We start from the raw sequence: 27,036 nt of genomic DNA, 5'->3' as shown, positions 1-27,036 counted from the left end.
GAGACCATTGCTTGCAGCTAGCTAACTTCAGTTACACTAGATATGGCACAGCAGTAAATATAATTCAATACAGACACCAACAATCCCCTGCTGTTACAATAATATCTGCTAACTTGTATGTGACTTTCATGTACCAGGTGTAACGTTAGCATCAGGCTGCTTTTCTGTAACTTGAGGTGATTCTACATTCTACCGGGGGAATGACAATCAAGCAACTGTGTTTGTTGGTAACTGACGTCAGGTATAGGTCATGGTCAAAATGTTATGAATGGAAGTGAGAAGAGGAAACACATTCTGAAAATAAAGGTAAACACAACTCTGGCACCTCTAAAGCTCTTTGTATCTTAATAGATCAAAAAATAATTGATTTTCCAGCACACAGCAGTAAACTATTGTCACTATTTATCAATAAATGTGTTAAAAAGAACACAAAGTAAGCTTCGCCTTTCACCTTGCTGCTTCTTCAGATTCGTTTAGATTGCGAGGTATTTGTTTAAACAATCAGTTGCTGATTAATCAGAGCATCTAGCAAGATCTAATTGCCAAGTACAAAAACATATAAAAAAAGTCAACAACAAAAGGCCATGGCCACCACAATTTGAAGACACAAACCGATAAACATACATTTCTATTTTACGTATTAGATAAGAACATACAAAAAAAAAAAATACAACAGAATACAAAGTCCGGACCCTGTTCCAGCTGCACCCTGGAGAGAGGCGCTGCTATGTACGAGGTGTCTTTAGGTTTTTACTCTATATCTTGTTTGTTTAATCCTAAAACAACTTGAAAAGAGGGCTAAGTTAACTGTTCACTAGTGCTAACTTCAAATTTACCATATACATATTAAAGAGTCTTGATCATCTCATTTAACCAATGGCAAGAAAGTCTGCAAGCAAAATGTGTAACTATTCCTTTAAATGTTACAGAGAAAGCTACATTGGCTGTTTTCCTTATAGACAGTAAGAATATTTATTATACCTTCTTTTTTTGGGAGCATTTTGATACTTGGATATACTGCACTGCTTTGATGATAATTAAAAGAGGAGGCAGCACGTTGTAAATATGGTTTCGACACATTTCAACGAGAGCCCGGCTGAATGAAGACCTACATATTAAAATACTAAACAAATTCATACGGCTTCATAGCTCCTTCAGAGAGCAGCAATTCAATAAACTGCCCACTATTTAATTTGCTGGGATCAAGCCAGAGGGGATTCAACAATAACCAACTGTAATAATATGAAATTCACAAGTTCATTGGAAAAAGTAGAAAGGGATGGCACAGAAGAATAACAGTGGCTTAGCAGGCAGGGAGGCGGCCCAGTGGCCCTACTGCCTTTACCAAACTCTGTATGTAAGTGATGTGTTTTGAGGTTTATGCTTCATATTCGTCCGCTTCCCTTCCTCAACACATCATCTGTGTTCTATATACTGTATTATTCATTCTCAGCGCAGTCCAAAAGGCAACGAGTTCCAAGCAACATTTGATGAAAACAACATCCATCTTAATAAAACCAACTAAAACATAGCCAGGATTTGACAGCAGGAACACAAACCTTTGAGTCCAAGCTTGTCAAGTAACAGCTCAACAAGCCAACACTGTTCCCTCTCCTCTCTCTACAATGTCTCTCTCTCTGGCTCTTTTCAGCTGCTGTCGGCAATTAAGGGCAGCAGAGACAAGTAATCTCCTTCTGGGCGACAGGGCCAGACCAGAACAGGCATGTGGAGTGGTTTGTGCAGTGGGGGGTTGGGGTTGGTGGGAAGATGGGGGGGGGGGCTGGCCCCAGCCTCAGCCCGAGCCAGGCCCTGCTTGGCTGCACTCAATCTCAGCCCAATAAAAAGCCCTTCATTGGCAGGGTGCAACTGAGCCAGACGGGCTGGGAGCATGTGGCTTTTAAAAATGAAGAGGGTGGAATAAGGGGGAGGGAGGCACAGAACGAAGGGGGGGCAACTGGAGAGTAAAAATGAGGAATATGATTAGGTAAAAAAAAAAAACGGATAATAACAGTATAAGGTGAGGGAGAAACACAGAGGCTGGGCTTTTGATGGATAGGGAACTACACAAAGCCAACCATGTCTTCCCAGAAAAGACATTCTTGAAATACTGCTTAGGCAGTTCTGTCAAGGCTGGTTTCACCCAGGGAATGGAGAAACAGATGGGTTGTCTCGGAGCTATGGGCTACATGTGGGAGGTGAAAGGGTGTCGTTGGGAAATGTATGCAACAGCAATCGTTTGCCAATCGTTCTTTAATCTATCGTGTTCGCTGAACAACACATGCCTGTTTCTGGCATTCATTAACCCTCCAACGAACGCAGCTGCCCTCAGGAAACTGTACTGTAACTGCCTTTCAGCATTTGCACGCACTTAGTGTGGTATTTGTTTTTCCATCGGTGCACAACACGGGACCAGAACGCACACACAGTTCATGTATCACAAGTAAAAACACTGTCACAAAATTAACTGCAGATGACAAAACCACAAATGATGTCAATGAGTGCAAATAAGGTTTGGTAAACCTCTTTGTTTAATTGAATCCATTTTACTGTGTATCCAGAACAAGTACCAAAAATTGGCACTAAACAGTTCGATTTTCAGACAAATGTGTCGTCACCGAGTATAAAGACACGCTGACGACACCTTATGGTTTGTGGACATTACCAGCATCCAGGAACAGTGACAGGCTTGAATCTAATTTGACATAATTACAACATCTCCAGACACACACTGACCCAAAAAGACTATAAGCTTCCATTAAGAAATAAGTGGCTATAAAACACTGGATACAAGCAAGATGACGTGTTTCACTATCAGCTTTTTTGCCATGCGGTCTGATAACATTTGGAAAGTCTAGAGGAAGAACTGCATAATTTAAGTGTTAGCATTTAGTTAGCAGTTAGCAAGTTAGTCGCTGGGCTGGCGGAACTCTCTTGTGCTCTCCAGCCCCCACAGCGCAGAAGATCCAGGTAATTTTTATGCACAGGAAGTCAAACTTTTTTGGTTTCATACACCACTGAGTCACTTTCATAGGAATGAGCGGGTGCTACACCACAGGCAGATCGCCATTCCTTCCAAAGAAAGCTGCTCAGTGATGCAGGAAGCCAAAAAAGTTCCACTTCGCAGGTTTGAAATTACCCGGATCTTCCGCGTACATATGGTTAAGAACTTGACTAATTTGAATGGGAATACATTTATTCAATCGGGCAGCACTTTTTCAAATGTTATCGTACCAAATGGTTAAAATTCTGATGAAAAAATAAGTCATTTCGAAGCAGTGGCGACGCTACTACTAAGGCTTCTCCACCATTTTGCAGCCACTTCTTTCTTAATGTAAGCTTGTGGGAAAATGTATTTTTGCTGTAATTACACAGTTTTGCCACTACAAAAGTTGGCCTCGAAGCCTGTCACTCTTCCTGGGAGCTTGGTTTGGCCTCCAACATTTCATCCAGATATTCCCCATGAGATCTGTGGGCATTTCGGCTGTCGCCATTGTTTTTCGGGGGCAGAAGTTTGTACAAGAGGATAGACACGATCAGAATATCAGTATTCATGATGATATTATCATATTATTATTGTCAACACAGACACACCCTACAGCATATCATGCTATATCTTCAATTTAACATGTAATGGGACCAAAGTGAAAAATAAACGTATTTTCTCATAAGCCTACATACAATCACATTATTGGAAAGAATGCTGTTTTAAGGAACTTCAACGTGGGCTTCAGTTTTCAGACCAGAAAGTCTTTTCTGTACAAGATGTACAGAAAACGATATCTAACATATTCAGGTTGCACCCTATGGGGAAGTTATGACTCCAGATAGCCCATACAGCAGCTATCTTCAACACAATTTTTTAACTGAAAATAACCAATTTGTGCACTTATACTGGATAAATTGGGTCAGCATGTTCAAGTGGTACACTGAGAATTCAAAATTAGACATGTCCTTGTTCAACTGATCTGAAGAAAGAGCCAGGCATTAATCTGAGACAGACACATCATGACAGAGAGGTTTTTATTCATTCTCACTTTTATATGTTTTTGATTGTATTTTAGTAAGAATCCTGCTAACAGTTTTCTGATCTATCCTCATCTGCTGTTTGCTGTTAATGCAGTCTCATACCTCCATCTGTTTCACATTAAAAGCCTTGCAGCGGTTCAGGAGAAATAATCTTTTCACGTCACATTTACTGTGAAACATCTGCAGGAAGTGTTGAGTTTCATTAAGAGCAGCAACGCATCATGAAAGGCGGCAAAGCAGAGTTGATCACAATGCATGACAACAGCTGAGTGAGAACAGCGTTTCTGGTTCAACAGGAAAAAGAAAAACAAAAGTAAACACATGTTGCTTGATTCTGATGCTGTATTGATGGCTGCCATGGCCAATGACTCCCTGGTCTTTTCTCATTTCATCATTTTATGACCAGCTTTTCTTGGATTCAGTATAACTCAGTCAAGACAACCTCAAGTCAAAAATTGCAAATTGACCTGGTAGCTGTATCTGTAGATAATTACCAGCTCCACTGGATAGGAATATGTTGCGAACTGGTTTATTCATGGTCACAAAGAGACCCTACTTCAAGGTATCCACAGTTCATGTAAACAGCTTAATGCAAACAGGATCTCTACTGGAGAATGGCAAGCAGCCAAATGGCTCCATGCATGTAAATGTAGCCCGTGGCCTGCTCAGTTGCATATTTCAGTCTTTTAGACTTCAGCTGAACCTTGTAGTTTGTTTCTCAGCCACATATACAGCAACCCTATCCTGGAAACACAAGACCACATCCTCATGTATGCATTTACATTTATACTTGTATGTTTCATCTCCATTTTAATTTTCTTTTTTTTTTACTGACATCTTTGTGTATTAAAAACATCGTATCATCTTCCAATAATGGGCAACAGACACGCAAGCAAGTCATTTTTAGTCCAGATAAGGTGATTAGTCTTTCATATATACAGTATTAATGGCTGTTCACGGCTAAAATGCCTTTAACACCGAGCCTCCTAACTGAACCTGAAGAATCAATGATTAAATCCTGACTAAAGCACAACAATTTTGATATCATTTTGTTTTGCTGAACATTCCCTGGTTTCAGCTTTTACTTCAGCGTGGACTGTGTATACATACACACACCATTTTTAAGCTGAACTACAAGGACCATCACATGCCCAACTAATTCTTGCATACCTTTAAACAACCCTTTTAATTGGAAGCAAAAGGTGTGAACACATGTATCCTCAGCTTGTATGGACACAGGCTTTGAATCTTACTGGTAGCAACACTGACCTTTTCCATCTAAACAGGCGGCTAATGCTCCTCACTTTGTCCCTTTCATTGGAGCGCCGGCACACTGAGTTGCCCAGCGATGATTAAAAATTTAACATACTCCTTCACCTGCAGAATCAACTGGTGTCAAGTTGGAGAGTGAACATTAATTATCTAGGAGTGTCCAACACTCGCTCCTGAATCTTTACATTATTAATATCCTCAACACAACGAGAGACATGTCTCATTATTAGAAGCTCAGCGCCGGGGCCACGATTTTCCAATTACTGCCGCCGTGTCTGTCTGCCCTGCTGCAAATTCCCCTCGCTCAGAAAATGCTCTGTTTCAGCCTAATCATCTACATTTGACACATTTTGCACTGACAGTAAAAAAGTATAAAAGTAAAACACCCAAGTTACTACAGTACATGTACAAGTTTGTACTTTTAAAAAATTACACTGAAGATCTTTGTCTTTTTAATCAAACCTTCACTACAATGTGTTGATTACATTAAACTACCAAGCAAACAATCTCAGCAGGATTTACTGATACTCACTGTGATGCCTTGGTGTTTTTCTGCTGTCATGATCTGCACAAGAATCAACTCTGCACGTCAGCAATTTAAACTTCTTTATTGTCATGATGTAACTTACTTCACCACCCCACTATAAAATCCCCTAGAAGACCGAGGAGAGAGAGGCATTAAAATTATTTTCTACTCCCCAGCCTCATGAGCATTACAGTCCAGCTCTGCACAAACACTGTTGGTAAAGAGCGACCCCCATATTAGCTTTTAAGCTAGCACCTCGCTGACAGGTGTAGTGAAGTCATGTGTTTTTTCAGGCAGATTCACACAGACTTCCTCACTTAACCCAGTTCCACTTTCCCAGCCATGTTTATGACTTCACCTCCTGCAGTGGCCCTCAGGCAAGAGGAAAACAAGCCTGCTTCACAACGGTCAAAGCTTTTTAGTCTCAACAAGCTAACGGCTGGAACTTTCCAGGGAAAAGGGCTCTTTCTCTCTCTCATACTCACAGTTAAGCTTCTGTTTGATGAGTGAAGGACTCCTACAGAATAAACACATTTCTAATGTGCAGCAGAAAATAGCATTTTGAAAGAAAAAAAAACTACTTAGGAAAACATGAGACGCATTTAAGTTAAAGTGGTTCCAAAGCTATATATTGCAAACATGAGTAAATAAGTACATGTTATTATTATATTTGAGTTAGAGTATTAGACAACTGCATTGCGTTTACAGAGAGTCACACAGGCAAACCCTTCCACTTAGTAGTTTCCTTTTCAACACACACACACACACACACACACACACACACACACACAGCAAGAACCCCTGGAGACAATTACCACGTCTGCTTTCAAACCTCGACTTCAAAGAAAAATTCCAGGGAATCTAAGGCATTAAAACTTCTTATTTTCCACCACAATCTCCTTTTATCGGTGCCACAAATCCAGCTCTCCTTAACACAGGTGCTGTCAGCAAAAAGGCTCGTATTTTAAGTAAGGTAACAAACCACTTCACAGTGGGCATTTGATTTCATAATGTGGAAATGGAGAAGGACCGGGGAGTTTATGAACATGTCTGTCTCTGAAGGTGAATATTTGCTTTGATATCCCGACACTGGGGAGCAGCCCTCCCATCTGTGTTCACTCAGCCTCTGTGGGAACCAACTGTCTCTTCCCTCCTTCTCTCGAGGCTGGCAATGAGCATGGTTTGAGAAAAGAGCACAGAAGGGAGGCAGTCCCTTGATTCTTATCAAAGGAGAGTTTTAGGTTTCTCTAAGCCCATGGGTTAGTACTACGGCTTACAATAGACAAGGTGATCCTGCCGATATGTTCTTAGAGAGAACACAGTAAACTGCTCAACAGAAGGTGTTGAGTAAGAGCTCTTTACACGTCCTCTCAGTTTATAATTTAACAGTTTGTGTCAGTGAGCTCAAGTATGTTTTGTCTAAGACACCTCTTGGAGATTACATGGATATTTTCCTTGCACTGATAAAATTGTGAATCATCTTAGCTCATGAATAATGAAGTCTTCATTTATAACCAAATAAAGCAATGGACTGCTTGCTAAGTATACCACTGTTTACAGTATCTGTCAAGATATCCATTTTTGTATGGAACATATGCAGTTCACAATAACACAGTCTCAGATTTACCACATAAAATCGTTTGTGATTTTTTTAAAATAACAAGTCCTTGATTTTCAAAAGAAGCAGAAAATAATAGTTTCTCAGTTTCTCAAGCGATCCTTGATTTTGCTGGCTGAACAGCTCCTGGCAAACTTTATCAGATGTAGATAGCTAGTTTATTATGCTAATGTTAGCTCCGTGGGTTGGTTGAAAACACAAGCTGACATTTTGTTTCCAGCTGACTCAAGAATCTTGTAACTAATCTAAAATACACTTAAAACACTAATTATGGGTTCTCCATGTGTGCTGCTATTCTCTGTAATTCTTATGTTTTGTGTCTAATAGCTCTTATGTATTTTCCATTTATTAAATTCTTATTTCATAAATATAAAATCATTCTCTATTTATCTGTACTTATTCTGATGCTATAATCTCCCTCTGCAAAATTAGTAAAGGATTATCTTATATTATGAAATGACTGTGGCTACCGGCATGTCTCAGACAAAAACATATCCTTATGAGCTAACGATTGATGTAGTCGACATGGAATTAAAGGAATACAGTATGTTTTCACTTTTAGCAATACAAAAGAAGAGTCTACATGCTACTGGTGTGCTTGACAAACAAAATGCTACCTGGTATAGCAGCTGGTGCTAAGCTAGTTAGTTGGCAGTTTAACGTGATTATGGATCCCAGTGCTTTTCTAAGAGTCGCCCAACTCCTACCTACCTCCGATTGGTTGCCTTGATTGGTTGTGTTGGTTGTGCTGCAGTAAGAGCAGTTAAGGGTAAGGGTTAGGTCAAGAATATTAAGTCCAGCCAATCAAAGGCAAAGCAGGGAAGGTCTTTGCACGAAAAGCAGAGGGATCCAAAAAGATGCAACACTTCTGTGAGACACTGCGTTATGTTGGATGTCAAGTTACATTTAATCAGTTCTTTTAAACTTTTGTGTTTTTGGACTTTCAAAAGCAAGAACATTAAAAACAATCTCGCCGACCACAGCCTCATTTACAAATCGGAGGCCTAATGTGCTGCTACATAAATTTTGATAGCTAACATATGATTAAATGATCAATGGTCAGTTCACACCAGGACGCCAACACTGGTTTTATTTCAAACATAAAATATAAACAAGCATTCTCCTTCAATCTTCTGTGTCTATGTTTGGATTGTGGCTGCTGAGAGATGCTGATTTTTCTTTAAACCAACATCTTAGATCATTTTAATTATACATTAGATTTGATTTTTTTCCATAAAACTTTGAGCAGAAAGTGCAAGAGATGATAGAGAGGTGACTCTGTGCTCAAATATTATTCTTTTGTATTATCCAGCGTTCTGTTAAATGCTTCACACTTTCTATTTGAGCTTGAGGTCAGAGGAGAATTTGATTTCAGCAATTCCAATCTTATCGCTCCATTGAAAATAGCTCATAGTAAAAGACTTATGATTAAACTGAAAAAAGATGTGTGCTTTCATGGCATGACCAAGGATGCAGCTCATTGATGATAACATACGAATTTATTTTAATCACTCGCAACAGGCTGTGTACAGTTGCACCGGCATTATTCAATTAATTATGCTGAATCAAATTCTTGCTACACTGACCACCCGATATTTGAGAGGAAAGAAAATTATGTTGCATGTAAATCAATACCCCACACACTGAGCCTGCAAAAGCATTTAATGGCATATTTGCCCAGTGGACCATGAAAAGAAGAGCTTGTGCAGTATGTGCTCCGAGAAAAGTCTCTAAATATGGCAATGGCACAAGAGAGAAATAACTGTAGCTGACAAATTTTGTATTGATTCTCAAAACCTATTTAATCATTCGCTTCTGCATCTAGATACAATTTTATGATTTAAGTTAAAGCTGCTACAAAGCTGCTTTCACTTTGTGTTGATTCTAGAACCCCAGTGGGAAAAAAACTGTATGAGAATCATGTAGTAAAGATCTTGATCTGGCTATTTCCATCTACTATTTGTTTTGACCCCAGTGAAAGAAAGAAACAATGGATTTTTAATACTTACTTGTTTGTTAAACAGAGGCCATGCATCTATTCATGTCTATGTAAGATGTAATATGACGACAGAGAAGCAAAATACACTTTTATTTCAGTGCCGTACTACCAGACTACGGAGCAGATGCTCTTCTCAGGCTGTGAGAGTCCTCTATTCATCCTCAGCACTCCACCATAAAACATAAGTTTTATTTTTATGACTCATCCAACTCGGTCATTTAAAATCTGTGTTGCTAACAGGCACTAAAAACAACTGATCATCATACAGAAACAGCCACTCTCAGACATCCTAAGACTGTTTTATAACTGTTTAGATGTTCCTTGCAGGATGTTTAAATATACAGATCTATGGAGAAATAAGATTTTACTAGCCAAGAGAACAGAGTTATGAGCCTCATCAGGAGTGCAAAGGTAAGCTATGATACTTGTTGCTGCCCAATCAGGCCACTATTTGCATATGAAAGATATTTCTAGGTGTTAATTCATCTATGAACATTAGAAAACGTGTCACTTATCATTCGTTTTTTGGATACCAGAATATAACATTAATTCTCTCACATGCCAATCCGTTGTTGCCTCATTTACAGGAAATCACAGATGAATGGCAGTTTTTGGAGATGCGATTTAAATTGAGCCATTTGGAACAATAACACATCATTTTCTACTTGTTATGATAATGTGATTTTAAGTGCAGCAAAACAATCCTTGATTAAGCTTGGGAGTTTCTTTGAAAGACGGAAACTGTATTTGTATGGCTTATACTCTTATATACTCCTAGCTTTTAAAATAATCTGTAAGAAATCCTCTCTGTGGATTCTAAGACACCTTCTGTAGTTTTACCTTGCTGCCACCCTTCAGCTCTAAAGCTAAAAGACATTTCAGCAAGACGTCATTTCACAAAGGGAAAGCACATCATATCTGATGTTAATTCTGCTTGATCACATATCTATGGTGCAGACTGTGAATTCCCTGCTTGCCTTCATTATCTGAGCTCATTTAAAATAATGATCACAATCCTGCTGCCTTTTAAATATCAAAAGTCATGTCAAGGCACAGTTCTCTGCGTTGTGGAATTAAGACATTTACTGAGTGAGACTAACACTTCTACAGATGAACAACATTCAGCTGAATGTTGTTTTGCCTGATAGATGAGAACCTATTAAATTATTGTTTTCTTTAACCGACAAAGATCCCAACCCAAAGATACTGAACATGAAAACATCTGTCTCGGACACTGATCAAAAGGTAACGTTATTTTTTAAAATAATCTATCAGGTCAAATAGCGTTGCATAATATACATTACAGCGGGTGCAACATGACTTTTTAAAATGTTATCTCATTAAAACTCTCTGTCAGTGTTTGTCATTGATTTCAAGGTCAGATCGTTTTGACATGGCAGTCTTCAATAAACAAATACTTGATGCCTGTGACAACGCTGGTAACTCTGTAACACATCCAGGGAATGTATTCATAAAGCAGGTGGATATTTTTGGTTTGATTTGATCCCATCAGTGTAATTTTTTTTGTCATGCTTATGATATGAATTGTTGAGCAATGAACAAAACTGTGGTTTGTGAGGTTACAGTGACCTTGACCTTGGGCCGCTCAAATCTGCTCATCATGGAGACCAAGTGGACGTCTGTGCCAAATTTAAAGAAATTCCCTCGAGGCATTCTTGAAATATTCCTTTCACAAGAATGGGAAGGACAGAGCGACACAGACAACCCGAAAAATTAAAATAAGTCTCACTGGCTTTATGGGCAAGAGGAAGCTGAAATCTTTTTTTGTTTGCCGCACACAAACAGAAAGATTAATGGCACTGGAAGCATGGACAGCCTCCCTCGCCTCCCTCTCTTTCTCCATACTTTCCTCCCCTCTGATGTCGCTAGCAGGAAGTTGCTGAGCAGACATGTCGCCCAGCAGAGTACAATTGAGTTTGTAATCTCTGACCCTGCAGTGGCAGAGAGTCTCTCGCTCCCTGTCTCTCTGGTTCTGCCTCTGTAGGAGAGATACTTGAGGTTATACTGCTGCTGAGTCTGGGCTTGGCTGAATGAAGATCTCTTCTCAAATGAACACACACAGGCATGGGTGACATAAAGCAATTGCATAGGCATGCCTGGGGAATCTGGCAAAACCACTCAAAATCAGCTACATGTAACGAGTGAAGTAATGCATGTGCTCATATTTGGACAGCAACAGGCATGAAGAATAATGATTAAATTGGGGGCTCTTCCAACTCCTGATAACACCATAGCAGGGAAACACGATCGCCCACTGACTTTGTGCAAAGTACTTACTGACTGCACCATACAACCTTCATTCATTTCCTCATTCCAAAGCAGAAAACTGGCACAGACACTGGCCTCATGAGGAGCCATTTTGGGGCATCAAAAACAAACACCAGATGTTGAGATGGGAGATAAATGTCAAACATATTGATGCTATGCTTCATTAAAGCTCATTGTGGGTGGTTACAATTTGCCTGTGGCACCTAATAGATCACAACATTAAAATCTGTAGAGGTCTCGTTTTTCTTGTTTTATTCAAACATTGTTTTACACAGCCGGGGTCATTATTTCAAAGAGAACAAACTGACAACCAGAAGACTGTTGTTCTGGAGGTTGTTCCAGTTATATGTGCTGCAACCAAAAAGCTGTCTGCGGAGCCATACAAAATTGCAAACATACCTATTCAAAAACAGCAACAGCTAAACATACTTAAGCCACAAATGACAGGCTTTTAAAGTTTGGGCTGAACAGATGCCAGTCCATTGACTTAATTCCTTTGATTCTTTTTACTACATTCCCTAAGAATATTTACTAGTATTTGGAAGGTATCATTTGTTTCTTCCATACATGCTACATTAGCTAGCAATCCCAACAAAAACAAGCCGTTGTTGGCTTAAATGACGTGTTAGTTTGGGTGATTGTTTTGCTGCTCATCGGAACAAATGCAAGTTACAAAGTATCATGAAAGTGACGCACCGCAACACTTTCAAGGCTTCAGAGGCATTAGCTAAATGGGCTATGCAATAACAGAGGATCGGCATCTTGTTACCAAGGAAATGCCGTGTCCAGCCAGTGATATATCTTGTTTTGGAGTGTCTGGCAATCGACCTATTCAGTGGTTTGGGTATAAGGATGTGATGAGTGTGATGCTGATCTTTCAGCAATGTTAACCACATAACGGGCAATATTTAGTGTTGTTCATGTAAATCTTAATTACATTATAATTAAAACTGTCAAACAATGTTTTAATTTGTCTAAATGAATAAAAATCCCTGACATTTCCTTAGAGTGTCAAATTTTCAATTATAAAACTAAAAAAGGTTAGTGATTAATGTCATTCCCCATTCTGTCACAGTAAATAATATTAGTCAATGCTTTATTATTATGAGTACCTTGCAGGCTTTTCTGTTAAAGATCAAAATGCCTGTGATGGGGTAATGATGACATAATGATGATGACTTTGGCAACACGTCAGACAGTTCAGAAAGGAGATGAACAAGTCTGAAGCTTAGAAGTAAATCACAAGATAAAGAGGTCTGACTTGAAAGAGCAACAATGAATCACATAATACTCAAAGAGAAAGGAAAAATTTCAACCAGTTTAGTATTAAGTCTAACACTTCATACAATCTGGTATTCAGTAACATCTCTTTGATTCTGACTTATTTTCATCAACCACGCTGTCTTTTAGGCCATCAAAGGAAGCTGTCTGTGTTGCCTTTATCATTGTTCCTAGTTCCTGTGATCAGCATACAGTGGGAGGAACAAGTCCTATTAAAATGAGCAGAACAAAATGGAGGAGAGGTAGAGATAATAAAAGGGGCTTCACTGCCAGCAGAAACGGTGTGACATTCAATGAAGTAGTCTGAGGACAGCAGTGAAATTCTAAACAGCGTAGCAGGCCATTTCAAGTCTGGCAGATGGTTCTATGTATTTTTCATGCTGTTGAAAACCTGTGACTGAGGTTTGGTTGGTTGTCATCCAGTGCCTGGGGACCCGAGGCTGAATGCATTCTACACACCACTGCAGAATCACATGATGTCTGACCTCTCTGCCATGGCAAACTGCCCAGCAAGGAAAAAGGGAGGAAGGGGAGGAATGTGAGTGTGTTACTATGTGGCTGAGCTTGTGCAGAAAGAGAGAGGGATGCATAGTCACATGTAAACATTATCTGAATTCTCCAGGCACACGTACAACTTCACAGCCTTGACCCGTAAAACACACTGTTAGGGAGAAAGTATGAAGAGGGAATGATGGTGGGGGAGGGGAGCAGCCATTGCAAAGGATTCTCGCTATGTTACAGAAAGAGGGGGAAGAAAAAATAGCACTGCCTGACTTTCCTTTCTTTGGAATGCATCCAATATATCCTGTGAGAGAGAGTGTGTGTATTTGTGTGTGTGAGTTTGTGTGTGTGTTTGTGTGCGTGTGGCATGCTGGCAGGAAGGCTTTCAGCATATAAATATCACATTACCACACAAGGAAACGCAGGCATCAGTCCGAGCTTCCAGCCGGCCTAACAAGCACGGGAGCTCCACTCTGGAGGTCAGAGGCACAGCTTGCACAAATGGAATTCCACAGAAACCAGCAATTCTTTTGACAGATAAGTGGCAAGGCTTGCAGCTATGTGATATGGTATAAGCCAATGGTTTCAGTTATCTGACGTGCTGGTGTGCAAACATCTACTGAGCTGCAGTACATGTACAGTATCATACTATTATAATGGGGTAATCTATACGCTCATAAAGAAGCTGAACAGACCATAAGGAAGGCTTCTTTTATTAACTGGAAAATCAGTGCAGTTTGGATGGCAAAAGGAGCATTTCATCAACTTCCAATTTTAAACCAGCAAACCAAATCCAGACTACACAATGATTACATTATCAAAGCAGCATCTAAGATCTGTGTGTAGCTTTTGAGGTGGCTAATGATAATTAATAGTAACTATACGTTTGACAATCTTACTTAAATGGAGCCATGCTTTTGACCTAGGTAGCACTGTTTAACTGGTTCAACGACACACACAACTGGTAACCTCATATGTATTTTTCCTGCATGCCGCAATCATGTGTAACGTTACAGCCAATCACCAGCAGCATTATCAGATCTTGATCATGTGATCACCTCTGGGGACCAAAACTTGGCACCGAAAGACAAGGCATATTTTGCTACTTGGTACTACAGAGGCATTTCAGTCGGTGCCATGAAAGAACCAAAGTTTGGTACCCGGTCCTAGTGTTCACTTGATGAAGTTGCTATCCTAGATCTTCGTGAATGAATGATACACCATACCATCTGCTCTAGGAAAGAGGATTAGTGGTTACCATCAAAAACACAAGTTCTGGTGAAATGATGATGGCATGTTGAAAGCTGTGCTCATAATTTGTGCAAGTTATCGTGGCGGCTGAGAAAATGGTGGATAATTGTTAACTGTAACTGTAAGTATGAGCATTCAAAGTACTTCTATTTCAAAACTGTACTAAGCTTTAGTACTTAAGAACACATATTTTCAATTTGCTGTGTTGTGAAATTAAACTGCATTTCCCTCTTTAAGGCTTCATGTTCCTCTAAACAGACACAATCTCTACTGCTGTGTTTAGTTATTTACCTGTTAGCTATCATAGTTCTCCGTTAGCTGTAAGCTATTAGCTTATACTCATCTCTGATCGCGCAAATCACATTTACTGTTGCATCTGGTCCAGCCCTAATACTGTCTCATACATATCCTGTATGCAGATGACACAGCTACATACATATCCACATACAGAAGCAACTGTTACATACTGTATGCAGATGATACTGTAGTATACATACCCTGTATGCAGGCAATAATTTTGCGTATGTTTTAATTTCATGCATGTGTATGCAACTGTTAGGTACTGTATGCAGATGGCACTGTTACATACTTACAGACAAAGCTTTTCCAGACAATATAAAAACCTTCATTTAGCAGGAGTGGTCAAGCAAACTAAAATCTAAAAGTGTTTGCCTTCACTGTAAACAGGACTGTGTGCAAGAATTCTAAATATTTAAAATATTATGGCAGGGTATTCTAAATAAAAAATATAAGTCAAAGTTTAGAAAGAACACAAGTTCAGTAATTTAGTAAATTTTCTCTCTTCCTTCTTTTAAACAAAATGACAACAATGTTAATTCTGCAATGATGAGTCCATCACATGATGTTGCTATGAAAAAGGTTTTGCATTAATTGGCTCTAACTGCTATTGCAGTGCTTTTAATGTCATTATTTTTATGCCCCAGCTTTTTCAAATTAGATGTTTGGACCTGCCATTGTAGGAAAAGCACATGTGTTACAATTAACTGCTCTAATCAAGTGCCACAACAGAGTGACAGTCAAAATCAGCCTGTGACATGTCAAAATCACTTTGCGACATAAGACTGAATTAGTGTTCATATAGCCTATGGGTGGATGATGGTGTAATGATCAAAGAAATGTGAAACCTGAGTGCAGACCACTCAGGGCTGAAAGCTATAAACCATGCACTGAAAGCTGTGTCTCAAATATGTGTCTGTCTGATATACAGAGCTGCCAGGGGACGTGTTAATGTCAGCCTTCAACAGATGAGAGGCAGATATGCTTATCTTTAAAACATTGTTCCTCAAAAACCTCTGAATGTTGAAACTTTCAGATTCTATAATTGTGTCAACATTTCATCATCACGAATAGGATCCTCTGATTAGATAATGTATGAACAGGTCACATACATACACATACACAAAACCCATGTTGACTTCTTGCCCTCATAGTACTTTCATATGGATGAATACAGCACTGAACAGTCACTGGTTTTCCTCTCTCTCGGCTTTCCTCTCTGACTTGTATTCACAAAGACATGAAGCTCTGCAGCTGGTACAGAGTTATAAATTTGACCCTTATTAAGAGTGTGGATTGATCCAATCAATTCTTTCACCACAGGAGTACGTTCCTGGTGCGATTTGAGCTCTACATGGGATGTGATGTGCCTTTGCCTGTACTTTTGACAAAACTGAGAATGGGTCTGTGGATTAGTGGATAAATGTTGCACTAAAAGCATAGCAAGATGTTTGACTACATTTAATTGCACAGCTGAGTATCAATCTAATGTGTGAAGTAAACCATCTGCATCATATCCACCACCCTTAAACTTGCTTAGTACGGCTGCAGCTCTCTGCTCATCCATTTTAATTATCCCGCTCTGCCTCTTCCTGCAAAAACAATTTTCAGTCTGTAACCTACCTTTCCCCCGCCCCCACCCCCCGTGCAGAAAGAAGGTCAGGCGTACATCTCAACCCGTTGCTGAGTGAGCACAGGGGGAAGGGGTGGAGAGACAGAGCACAGATCATAATGGCTGGCCAATTATCAGTAGTAAGGGGGGCTGGGGAGTTGGGAGGAGTGAGAGATTATGGGGGGAATGGATCAATACACCAGTCAATTTCTAATGAGGGAAAGAACTGGTTCAAGTCAAGCAGATGGAAATCCTGCTCTGCCTGGGGTGGTCTTTCTTCACTATCTGTCAGCAGGGTGTCGCGGTTTTACTGCTGCTTTGTGCAACAGTGCCCCAACAGGAGAAGGACTGCTATCACACTGGATCCCTGTTACTTAAATATTTACATTTACTGCATTTTTTGGATTCACAGTGTTTCTCTCATGATCTACCCACATTCCACTTTCTCTAAATATTTCATATATCACTAGGGGCAGATTTAGAAGAGCCTGAAGAATAATGGCTGTCTGTCCTTCACCTCCCCCCTCTTTTAACCACCCACAACTGCCAGCATAGGACAGTAAATCCTGCATCTCACCCACTCAGCCCAACCCAGCAGCCCAGCTGTGTGCTACTATGTATTAGCAAAACATGCACTCTTCTGCTTTTATGAAAAGTAGCAGGCTTGAACCGCTAAAGGCTAAACAGCTAATAGGCTCTGCTTTTTCCAAAATGGTGACTGGAACAACCACCATCATTAAGCATTTGGCATTTGGTGTCGTTGTTCTTCTCTGGTTGCTTCACTATTTTCTAAATCTGCCTTCCTTTTTTTTCTGAGGGGCCTTGTGTGGGGTGGGGGTGTTATTTATGGCTGCTCTGTGCAAGTGGACAGACACACACACGCACACGCACACACACACACCCTTTCACAGGATGAAAGGGCAGTCACACTGCCTGCAAACATGATTTTACAGCCCTGGGTGGAATGAGTGGTGGAGGAGAGAATGAGGACAGAGTACAAAAGGGGAAAGCCCTTAGATTTACAGGTCCCAGCAGTCAGAAGGCAAACCATGTCGCAGCACACATTTTTGAAGTAGTTCTTACCCAAACGCAGAGCTCCTCAGAAATAAAACAACTGTCTTAATGAAGGAGGACACAAATGTCAAAACAGGTGTGCAGAGAAACGTGGAAACATAAGCACAAAATCCTAAAAGAGGATTATTGCTTTTTCTGTGGCTGTGTTTTGTTTTAATTGGAACAGGACACTGTGCAATTTCCAAAAGTGATCCCTTTCACTATCTCATCAAAGACTGCTTACAAGCGTGCGTGCACATGTGTATGAGGGCTAGAAGCTTTGCAGGGTTACAACATGTTTGTGCAGTGTTTACAGTCTCAGTGTGGACTATCCCATATGAATGCATGTGTGTTGTTTTGTGACAACAGAGTCAGACACGTTACTGTTTGTACACAACGTGAAAATAATGAGAAGTGACTGACTCCTGGGCATATGTATGTTGAGATTTACTCTGACAGATGTGAAAAAAGTAGAGTAAATACTTTTAATGAGTCATCTGAGGTGTATTTCAACTCTATCATTAAAAACACAAGATGGCTATAAATCAACAATATTTAAGTAGTTGAGTCCTTAAAGTCTGACATCACTGAATAATACCAGGGCTGCAACTGATGATTGTTCCAGCACATCTTCAACAGAAAAAAAGACTGTAAAGGCAGCTTATTTAAACCAATATTCACATTTCTAGTTGGATGGTGCCCTCTAGTGGCATTAATAATCATTTTGTCATCAAAGGAGGAGGTCAGGTGTAATACAAGTAGTATTAAGAGCAACAGTGTCCACATGGGGAGTTAAATGGGTGCTTGTGTTCATTGTGAACCACAATGTATAGGTGAGTTATTTTAATGTACTAATGTAGTTAATCTACGAGACATAACATAAGTACATACCTTAACTTCGGTTAGCTATGTATTGTACTGTATGTTAGTCGTTACTGAAATTACATAAGTAGAGTGGTTATTTTAATCCAAACTACAATGTTTTCCTAAAGTTAACCAAGTAGTCTTCTACGCTAAAACAAAACAAACTGCCAGTGTTTCCCACACATACAGTGACCTGGTCATGCAAGAACAAGTCTGATCTATTGAGGGTGGCAAGTGGTTGTCTTGCCTAAAACTGTGAGGGTAAGATAAAGTATCGGTGGGTACGCTACAACAAACATGTTTCGGGAGCCATGGGCAGTCAACCAATTCAAATGTTAAGGTGTAAGGATATGTTGATCCTCTGTTGTTGATTTATCTGTAAAACTGAGCTTAAACTGTTAGAAAATAGTGAAAAATTTGGATAACAATTTGCCAGAGCCCAAGGGCAGTCCAAAACCTGTCTCAGTCCAAAACCAATAAATATTAACATTTGAGAAGCTGGAAACAGGCAAGGTTTGGCATTCGTGCTTCAAAACGATGAATTGATAATAGATGCTGATTACTTTTCTAGTGATCAGCTTATTGTTTTCAGCACTAATATTAACACAAATAAACTGTAAACGGATAAGCTACCCAGCAAAGCCAGAGGCTAAAACAGCCTAGACAAGGGCTGCAATGTAATTAAGTTTAAATGTGTTCCATTGACGGAGACTGGGAGAGCGACTCTGTGTACACATGACGGCTTAATGGGGAGTGGGGTGTATTTTCCAGTTTATACTTGGTGAAACTGCAATTAATTAAAGTAATTCGGGTGTAAAAGCTCAAGTAAACAGTTTATGAGTCCAAAACAGCAGCAGTGACCAGACTGCCAATAGAGCCACATCAAATATTCAGAGAGAGTCCTTCTAGCACTCTGGTTAAGGGTGGATCTCAGTTTAAGTGTTCATGGAAGACATAAAATGGAAGGCATAGGCAGCAGCAGTGCTCTCTATTGTTGTATCAGTAATCAGAAGGCACTTATGTCTTCTGTGGCTGTGAGACAAAATAACTGCTTTGAAAGAATGCTGCACAGACAATAGGCCGATGCAAATGTAAGTATATGTATCACCACTATGGTGGGAGGTAACTGGGATAATGAGGGCTAGGATCTGTGTCTGTGGTTCCTCCTGTGGTGCATACTGTCTCTAGTGGTAAATACTTCTGATCTGGGAGGGAGATGTTGTAGAAAAGGTAAATTGTGACCTCTGCTGGTAAGAGATGATGTTGCTCACCACAATATGCAGGACCCCCAAGTCAAACAGTATCTCCAAGTAAAAGTTAGAAGAAATACAAGAGGTGAGGTCATCCTAAACATATGCAAATGCACAGATTTTGTAGTTCACTGATAACTACCCCCACATGCTGATGAGGAGTTGGGTGAAGTTGCGTAGTCCAAATGTTTTGGGGGATTCACAGCAAAAAAAACACCACAGCATTCTCCTCAAAAGCTGAGGTAGATGGAGACTTAAAACATATTTAAAAAAAAAAAAACAAACAGATAAAATGAAAAAAGCCTAAAGAAATACAGAAAATACAGCTTGCACGGCATGATTCAATTTTCCATCAGCCCTGAGAACCTAAATTGATGAAAAGTTGTAATTAAACTCTCATCGTGCGGTCGGGGTTGTGCACCAATGTTAGACAGGGTGATAGCCAAGGCTTTCAGCTGAGCAGCTACAGCGAAGATATCAACTTATATAAAAGTTGTAAATAACGTCTTTCCAAATATATGTATTTTTTTCCTTGTTTTGAAACAAGTCCCCAGCTCCTTCAGCTGCTTAGAAGAATGTTTGTGGTTCTGATGCGTAACTTCATCCAACGTGAGCCTTCACTAAGCAAGTATAATTCAGTAATTCATAATGATTTTAACTCACGAGACTGTTTGTGTCTGGAGGATAATGAAGTTGTTTGACTGTGTGTGTTTAGTCTCATACAGTGTGGTCTCAGATGAGGTAAGCCTCTGGATGTCTATAAAAACAAAGAGCGCTGTCCAACATGTCTGTGTGTGTCAGTTTCCATGATGATGTTTTACTGCCTCTGGTGTTATTATAATACTTGAAACTGCAATTCCAATACGATTACATGACGAGACAAAACTACGCGTCAAGATTTATTAAACTTAGGGGCTTTGTTACGTACTGGCAGCCGAAGGGCCGGACAAGCCAAACTGAGGAGGTGATGGAAATCATAAGAGCTCCAGCAGTCAAAACAGAACAACAACAGCAACACCATCAACAGAACACCAAGTCAATGCAAAGCAAACATTTCTGTTTTGTTGCAACTACCTGACGCTCAGCTCAAGAACATAAATCCTACCGGTCACATGTGGGAATTAAAGTAACAAACAGGGCATCACAGTTGATTGTTGTTTTTATGCCAAGTGGCAATGTGTAAAGATTGGTCACCTGTCAAAGGTCATTCAAAACAAATAGGAGGCAGCACATCACCGACTAACCACTAAAGGTGCTTGTTATGATCTTTGGTGTAGCTACTAGCTGTTGTTATCAAGTTAGCTCAGTTCGCTGTTTCTGGCTGTCTGAACCACAACATCGAATCACTAGGGCAGTCACCATGGGAAACTGGGCCCAGCAGCCTCCCAGTGGAGATGGCTGGACACCAGACTGGGACCAGACAAAAACCGATGTAGGCAAGTTTGAAGAGAGGGGATCCAGCACAGATCAGGACCATGACTTTCAGACCTGAGCTACAACCCACATCTCTGATTTGCTCTGTGATTCTATGAAGTTGTGGTAATATGATTTTCTCAACTGAAATGTCGTACTTGTGCTTTACACATCTATCTAATATGGATATACAATATTTCACTGACCTGTTGTCTGAACTGCTCCTGAGACAGACAGTCGGTCACGTTGACGCAGCCCAACAGGCAGCCGGTGGGGTACTCTTTAGGAAACTTGGGCTCTGCACAGAAAAGGAGAATGGTTAAAGATCCAACAACACGCAAACATACAGACAAGATATAAGACGAGGTGGGGACAGTTTTCAGGAGGTGTGCATTTCAATCACAGTGCTGGCTGTAAAACATCTCCAAGCAAGTGTCATGTTTACCTCTCTTGTAGATGTGGCGGTACATGGCCTCCACCTCAGCACACTCCTGAGGGGTGGGCTTCTTGGCTGCAGCAGCGATCCAAAGACGACCCCGGTGGGATGTGTACCATGTTCGGCCCTCTACCCTACACACACACACACACAAATGCAAAGTTTCCATTATTTACACACTAGTCTCTATAAAAGTTCTAACTGTTTTCTAACCGGTTAGTGCTGTGCTTTTTCCTTATCTCCTGCTGCTCATTTGGGATTTTGTCTCCTCCTTACCTCTTGATGCCTCTGGTCAGTAGTGAGGCCCATGGCTGGTGCATGCTGAGGCACCAGCCCCCGTCGGCCATCTCCTGCAGCTCTTTGTCTTGGAGCCGCAGCCTAGAGCGATCTTCTTTTCCCTTTTCCTCTGTCAAACCCCTTCCCAGATCGACGTTTCTCTTGTTGTTGTCCCTGCCTCCAACATCCACCCACTAGAAAAGTACGATCAACGACATCATTATCAGCACAAGAATCTCTATCAACACCATCTGCATAATTTTAATGATAGGAAAAAGATATACGTAAACTGCTAGCCATCAAGTTCGACCCATTTTACTGATGTTCCAATCAAGTTTATACAAGTACAAAAGAGTCTAAAAATATATATATATTTTCCTGTGCAGTTTTGAAAGTGTACCACAAGATGGCATCACTGCTATGTCGAGTATATCTGTACATCAGAAATGAACAACCTCTGGTGCAGACTGCATTATGTTGGGGTTGACCAGCTCTCCGCTGCTCTGCTTTCCACCAGGTCTGTCAGAATACTTCGGTGAGTTTGACACAGAGTCGTTACTCATAGACTTGAGGGTCTCATCCAACCTGCAAATGATTGCAAACATTTTCAAAGGTGCATATCATGACTACACAACATAAATCTGTTCTTGCAGCTTTGATTAAAGCCACGTCACATTAACTTACTTGTTGTAGTATTCGTTCAGGTTTGTTCCCTCTTCCGTCACTTTGCGGCCGGCAAAGTCCAATGTGATCTTCCTGTCCTTGCGAGAGGCATGCCGAAGCTCTCTGAGCTCCTCTTCTTTCTTCCTCAGCTTGTCTCGCTCACCGGGTGACAACCACTGATTGGATTCGGTGGCAAAGTAATCCGACTCATCATCCAGAACCTGCGTTCTCCTGACACTGGAGTTGAAGGCGACAGTAAATAAACAGGTCAGTGTAACCATCAGGTTTCATGATTACCTTCTACAGTAATCAAAATGTCCAGCTGAAGTGTTGACACTGCACACCGAGCAGTAAGCCTATCCTTTCTTGTGAAGCTCTTCCCTTGACTGACAGTTTTTATGATACCTATTCCTGTCGTATTCCAGCAGCTTCTCTTTGTGCTGGACTGCCTTCTCCAAACCGGCCTTCATCATGGCCTCCTGGTGTGGAAGATAATCTCTTTCTCCAGCGTCTGTCAACAAAATAAAAACAAATTCATAGCGTCAACCATCATACATTATTATTACGTTTAATAATTTGGAGTCGTTTTGACTCTCACCTCCCATTAGCTTCTTTCTTAGTTTCTGACTTTTGTTGGACTCTCGTTGCAGGATCTCCTGCTCCTCTCTTGTACAGACCTGAATCCAATAAAAAATAGAGAATACAACTCTCATGAATAGTAAGTGGATTGAAAAAAAGGTATCTACGGGTTCAGAGGTCTAACGTACCAGGTTTCCACAGAAGAGGCAGGGTCCTGAGCCCTCTTGCTCACACACAATGCGACCACAGCTGATGCAGTTGTTGATAAGTTTGTGCTTTTGGGCAAGGCACTCACAGGCATGTCGACCTGGGAGTATAACAGCCAGCCTGTCCTGTCCCTCTTTATTATAGAGACTGACAAACTTGTTTTTTTTCTTTGTTGAAGAAGGCGTGCTATTGTTTTCTTGAGCCTGAAAGAAGAATGAAAGTTGTAAATGAAGTGAAACTGAACTTAACATATTTTGTCACACTTGTACTCTAACCATGAGAATTACCCTCATAGAGAAGGTGATCAGAGAACAAATGTTTAGATCGATGTGTACACACCCTCATCAGATCCATGGGGGTTTTGACTAGCTCTGGCTCAGGCTCTACTGGACTCGCAGTCATCACTTCCTGTTTGTTACGACCCTTGCGTTTGCCCTTTTTCTGGGTGTCTTTGCTCATGTCTTGTGAATCTACAATAGGAGAGAAAATGACCTTAAAAAATACTGCAGTTTTCATGAGAGAGAGAAACTTAGATATCTCTGCTTATTAGATTTGAGTTCACGAGACATTTAATCCTTGGAATATATATTTATCTGCAATGTTCAGTCATGCATCATTTGTAAAAGTCAGGATCTTAATGATTTATGTCTAATCTAAATCATAATACATTCAGTGGCAAAGATTAGATATACATCTGTAATTCTGTATTTATTTACCTGGGGATGAGACAGGTTCCTTGAGAACAAACAGATTTGCATTGTCTGCAGTCTGTCTTTGAGTTTTCTTCCATCTCATCAGGAGCTCATCGATAAAGAGCCCTTTTCTCCCGTCTGTGCCCTGCAGGAGGTCTCCCACATACTCCTCAATCTCTTCAGCCTTTTCAATGGATAGAATGTATCTAGACAGCAAGATAATTCAATTAGCATCTAATTAGAAAAAAACCTTTCTTATCAAAATGGATCTTAAAAAAGAATTAAGAGCATAAAACATATGCACTGCCTTTTCATTCCCAATTCTGTTTTTACGTCTGTGTGGCTTCTGGCAAAGTGGTCTAATTATTCATCACTTCATTAATATTGAAGAATTGATTTGCTGAGGGTGCTTACATTAAGACTTCATGGGATTACCCATATATACTGAATATTTACTTTCTTTCTCTTTGATACAGTCATGGAGGTTGTTTAGAGGCTTTTGTACATTTTATATTCCTTCTCAAATCAGGACATTATTGTGTGACTGCTCATCTCAAATGTTCCTACACCCAACTATAATCAAGGCCATCTGTGCTTGAAATAATGGCAATATTTGGGCTGCAACTTCTCTCTTGATTAATCGATTAATTGTTCAGTCAAAGTCAAAAGTGACCTCTTCATACTGTCACTTACTGCCATGGATGACAAGATAAGCTGTGCGTCCATCCACGACAGAAGCTGGAATCAGCAGTTGGTTGACATTTTGGCTGAGAAAATGACTTAAACATCAAATAAAGTCTGAACTGAACTGATTACCAAAATGACTGGTGAATCAATTTCTTTTGATCGACTAATCAATTAATCAAGTGATCACTGCAGCTCTAGTTTACACAGAATTTAAAAAAAATTGTGAATACACAATCACTGTGTTGTGCAAATAAAGACCAATATTCATACATTTTGTTATTATTCATAAATCTTTCAGGTGCCGGGTTATCTACATGAGTTTTTTATAGGCCAACACCAATTGTAGTTATCAAGGGAAGACTGAAAACTGGTATTTGTGACAGAAATTTAAATTCTTTGCACCAAAATTTCTAACAACCATTGATGAAAGAAAGCTTAGTACAATTTACTTTTGTGCTGTTCTTAAGAACAATTTGGATTTTACTTGAGTATTTCCATGTTCTGCTACTTTATACTTTCTCCCCTCTGCATGTATTTAACAAAAGGAGTTACAAGTTAATTTCCAGTTTCAGATTATTCACCATTTACAGGCTACTGATTGTGAAGCGTTACCATCAGATATTGTGTGAGAGAATGTTGCATTAGAGCAGCACAAATATTGAATTCGTTTGATGATGTCCATGTGCTTCTGTGAGATTACATGTTGTTAAAAACATGTCACATTGTATTCAGGCTGTCCTCTTATTGAAAGCTGCTCAAATGTCTACTGTTCAAAATGCATTTTTAAATCGTGATCTAGACATTCATGCGACACAAACGACACAGATTAGAAGTAGTTACATCACTCAGGATGTCACCTTTAAACAGAAAAGTAATAAAGTCTAACATGATGGGAAAATAATCCATTATATGTTGTTTGTTTGTTTGTTTGTTTGTATCTCTCAAGTGGTGCTAGTTGTACCTGACCACCACTTGCAGACATTTAAAGACGCTGATGTCCTTCTGGGAGATCACAGGCTGAGTCAAAGATTTTAAGTTACCTAGCCTCACAACTTATTACGCAAATCAAGATTAAAACACAATCTGATATTTGACGTGACACACATACACATAAAGTGCGTCACTCAGGATGTGTCACCTTGACACGTTAGAGAATCATATCATTGGTTTGCAGTTATCTAATACACCTGTCAGAGTGTCTACCTGTCACTGTGACAGCTTGATACCAAACTTCATTAGCCTGTGGGTTGCTCTGTCACAGGAAAGCGGTGTATTTGACAAACACTCATAACCTTAACTGACATTATTAATATTTTAAGAAGTAGACATAATGGAGAGCTTGAACACAGTACGGTATGTTACTTCCAAGCTAGCGGCTTGTATTTGGCAGACTTGTGCATGGTCACGTTAGCATGTTGGCCGACAGTTCGTCACTTCAGTCTCACTCAACTCGCGTCAACATTTCTTACTGGACGATGTCTTCACACGCCTCCAGCCCGAACTTATGGTGCAGCTGGTCCACACACCACTGCAGCAAAGCCTCCGACATTTTGCCGAAGGACAGACTTCACAATCGGAGCTCGAAGCTAAGATGCGCCGGTGTGTCGTGTCAAACCAAAACTGACCGTGTTTCCAGTCGGTGACATAACAAAGGCGCGCACACAGTGACGGCGTAGTAGCAGAGAATCCCGTCCTGAAACATGCCGTGCTGTAATTAAGGTTCCGCTCAGGGAGCTGACGTTCGAGACACTTGCACACGATAAAGTCTCTTATCAGTGTATTTTTATTACAAGGTTTTGTAATGCAGTGAAACACAGAGTCAACACATTTCAGATGTATTCAAAATAAAATAATCAAAAGGAGAGCAGCTCTCAAAAGAGAAATATGAAACCAGGATAAGTTTTATCCTGAAAACCAAGTATCTGAATAGTTGCCGTTAGATTTCCCATCAAGAGAATAACAGATTAACCAATTTATCATTTTCATTTAATGTTTAGTAGTGTCATTTATAACTAAACATAATATTCCATAAGTTGTTCATATATTTATGTGCAACAAAAAAAAATCTTAGCTTATCTATCTCTCATGTTCACATTATCGGATATAACTATGTGTATTCTAATATCCAACATTCATTCTTCACTTAATCTGTATTTTGTGTAAATATTGTGAAGTGTGCCAGTAGGAGAATGTGGAGAAAACAGAGGTATACTAACAAAACACGATTGTCACAGCCGTTCAGTA

The 27,036-nt window shown here is 40.0% G+C and overlaps 1 protein-coding gene across 3 annotated transcripts in view; it reads right to left on the bottom strand.

The window, feature by feature from the left end:
* The window catches only part of trip4 (thyroid hormone receptor interactor 4), an 83,102-nt gene extending 56,642 nt beyond the window's left edge, over positions 1-26,460 (bottom strand). For 2 of the 3 annotated variants that reach the window (XM_037096255.1, XM_037096254.1), the window contains exons 1-11: positions 26,262-26,459; positions 24,130-24,311; positions 23,753-23,883; positions 23,395-23,616; positions 23,226-23,304; positions 23,033-23,138; positions 22,649-22,864; positions 22,420-22,549; positions 21,965-22,158; positions 21,698-21,822; positions 21,459-21,550 (exon numbers count right to left, since the gene is read on the bottom strand). In XM_037096255.1, the coding sequence (XP_036952150.1) occupies positions 21,459-21,550; positions 21,698-21,822; positions 21,965-22,158; positions 22,420-22,549; positions 22,649-22,864; positions 23,033-23,138; positions 23,226-23,304; positions 23,395-23,616; positions 23,753-23,883; positions 24,130-24,311; positions 26,262-26,341 (1,557 nt within the window). In that variant the 5' untranslated portion in view covers positions 26,342-26,459. Of the gene's footprint in view, positions 1-21,458; positions 21,551-21,697; positions 21,823-21,964; positions 22,159-22,419; positions 22,550-22,648; positions 22,865-23,032; positions 23,139-23,225; positions 23,305-23,394; positions 23,617-23,752; positions 23,884-24,129; positions 24,312-26,261 lie in introns of all 3 variants that reach the window. The other variant, XM_037096252.1, reaches the window with a different exon arrangement.
* Positions 26,461-27,036: the final 576 nt, after the last annotated feature.

The sequence above is a fragment of the Acanthopagrus latus genome, chromosome 4 (assembly GCF_904848185.1).
Source record: "Acanthopagrus latus isolate v.2019 chromosome 4, fAcaLat1.1, whole genome shotgun sequence".
Taxonomy (NCBI): domain Eukaryota; kingdom Metazoa; phylum Chordata; class Actinopteri; order Spariformes; family Sparidae; genus Acanthopagrus; species Acanthopagrus latus.
Note: the sequence above shows the minus strand (reverse complement) of the source record. Positions and strands in the feature narration are given on the sequence as shown.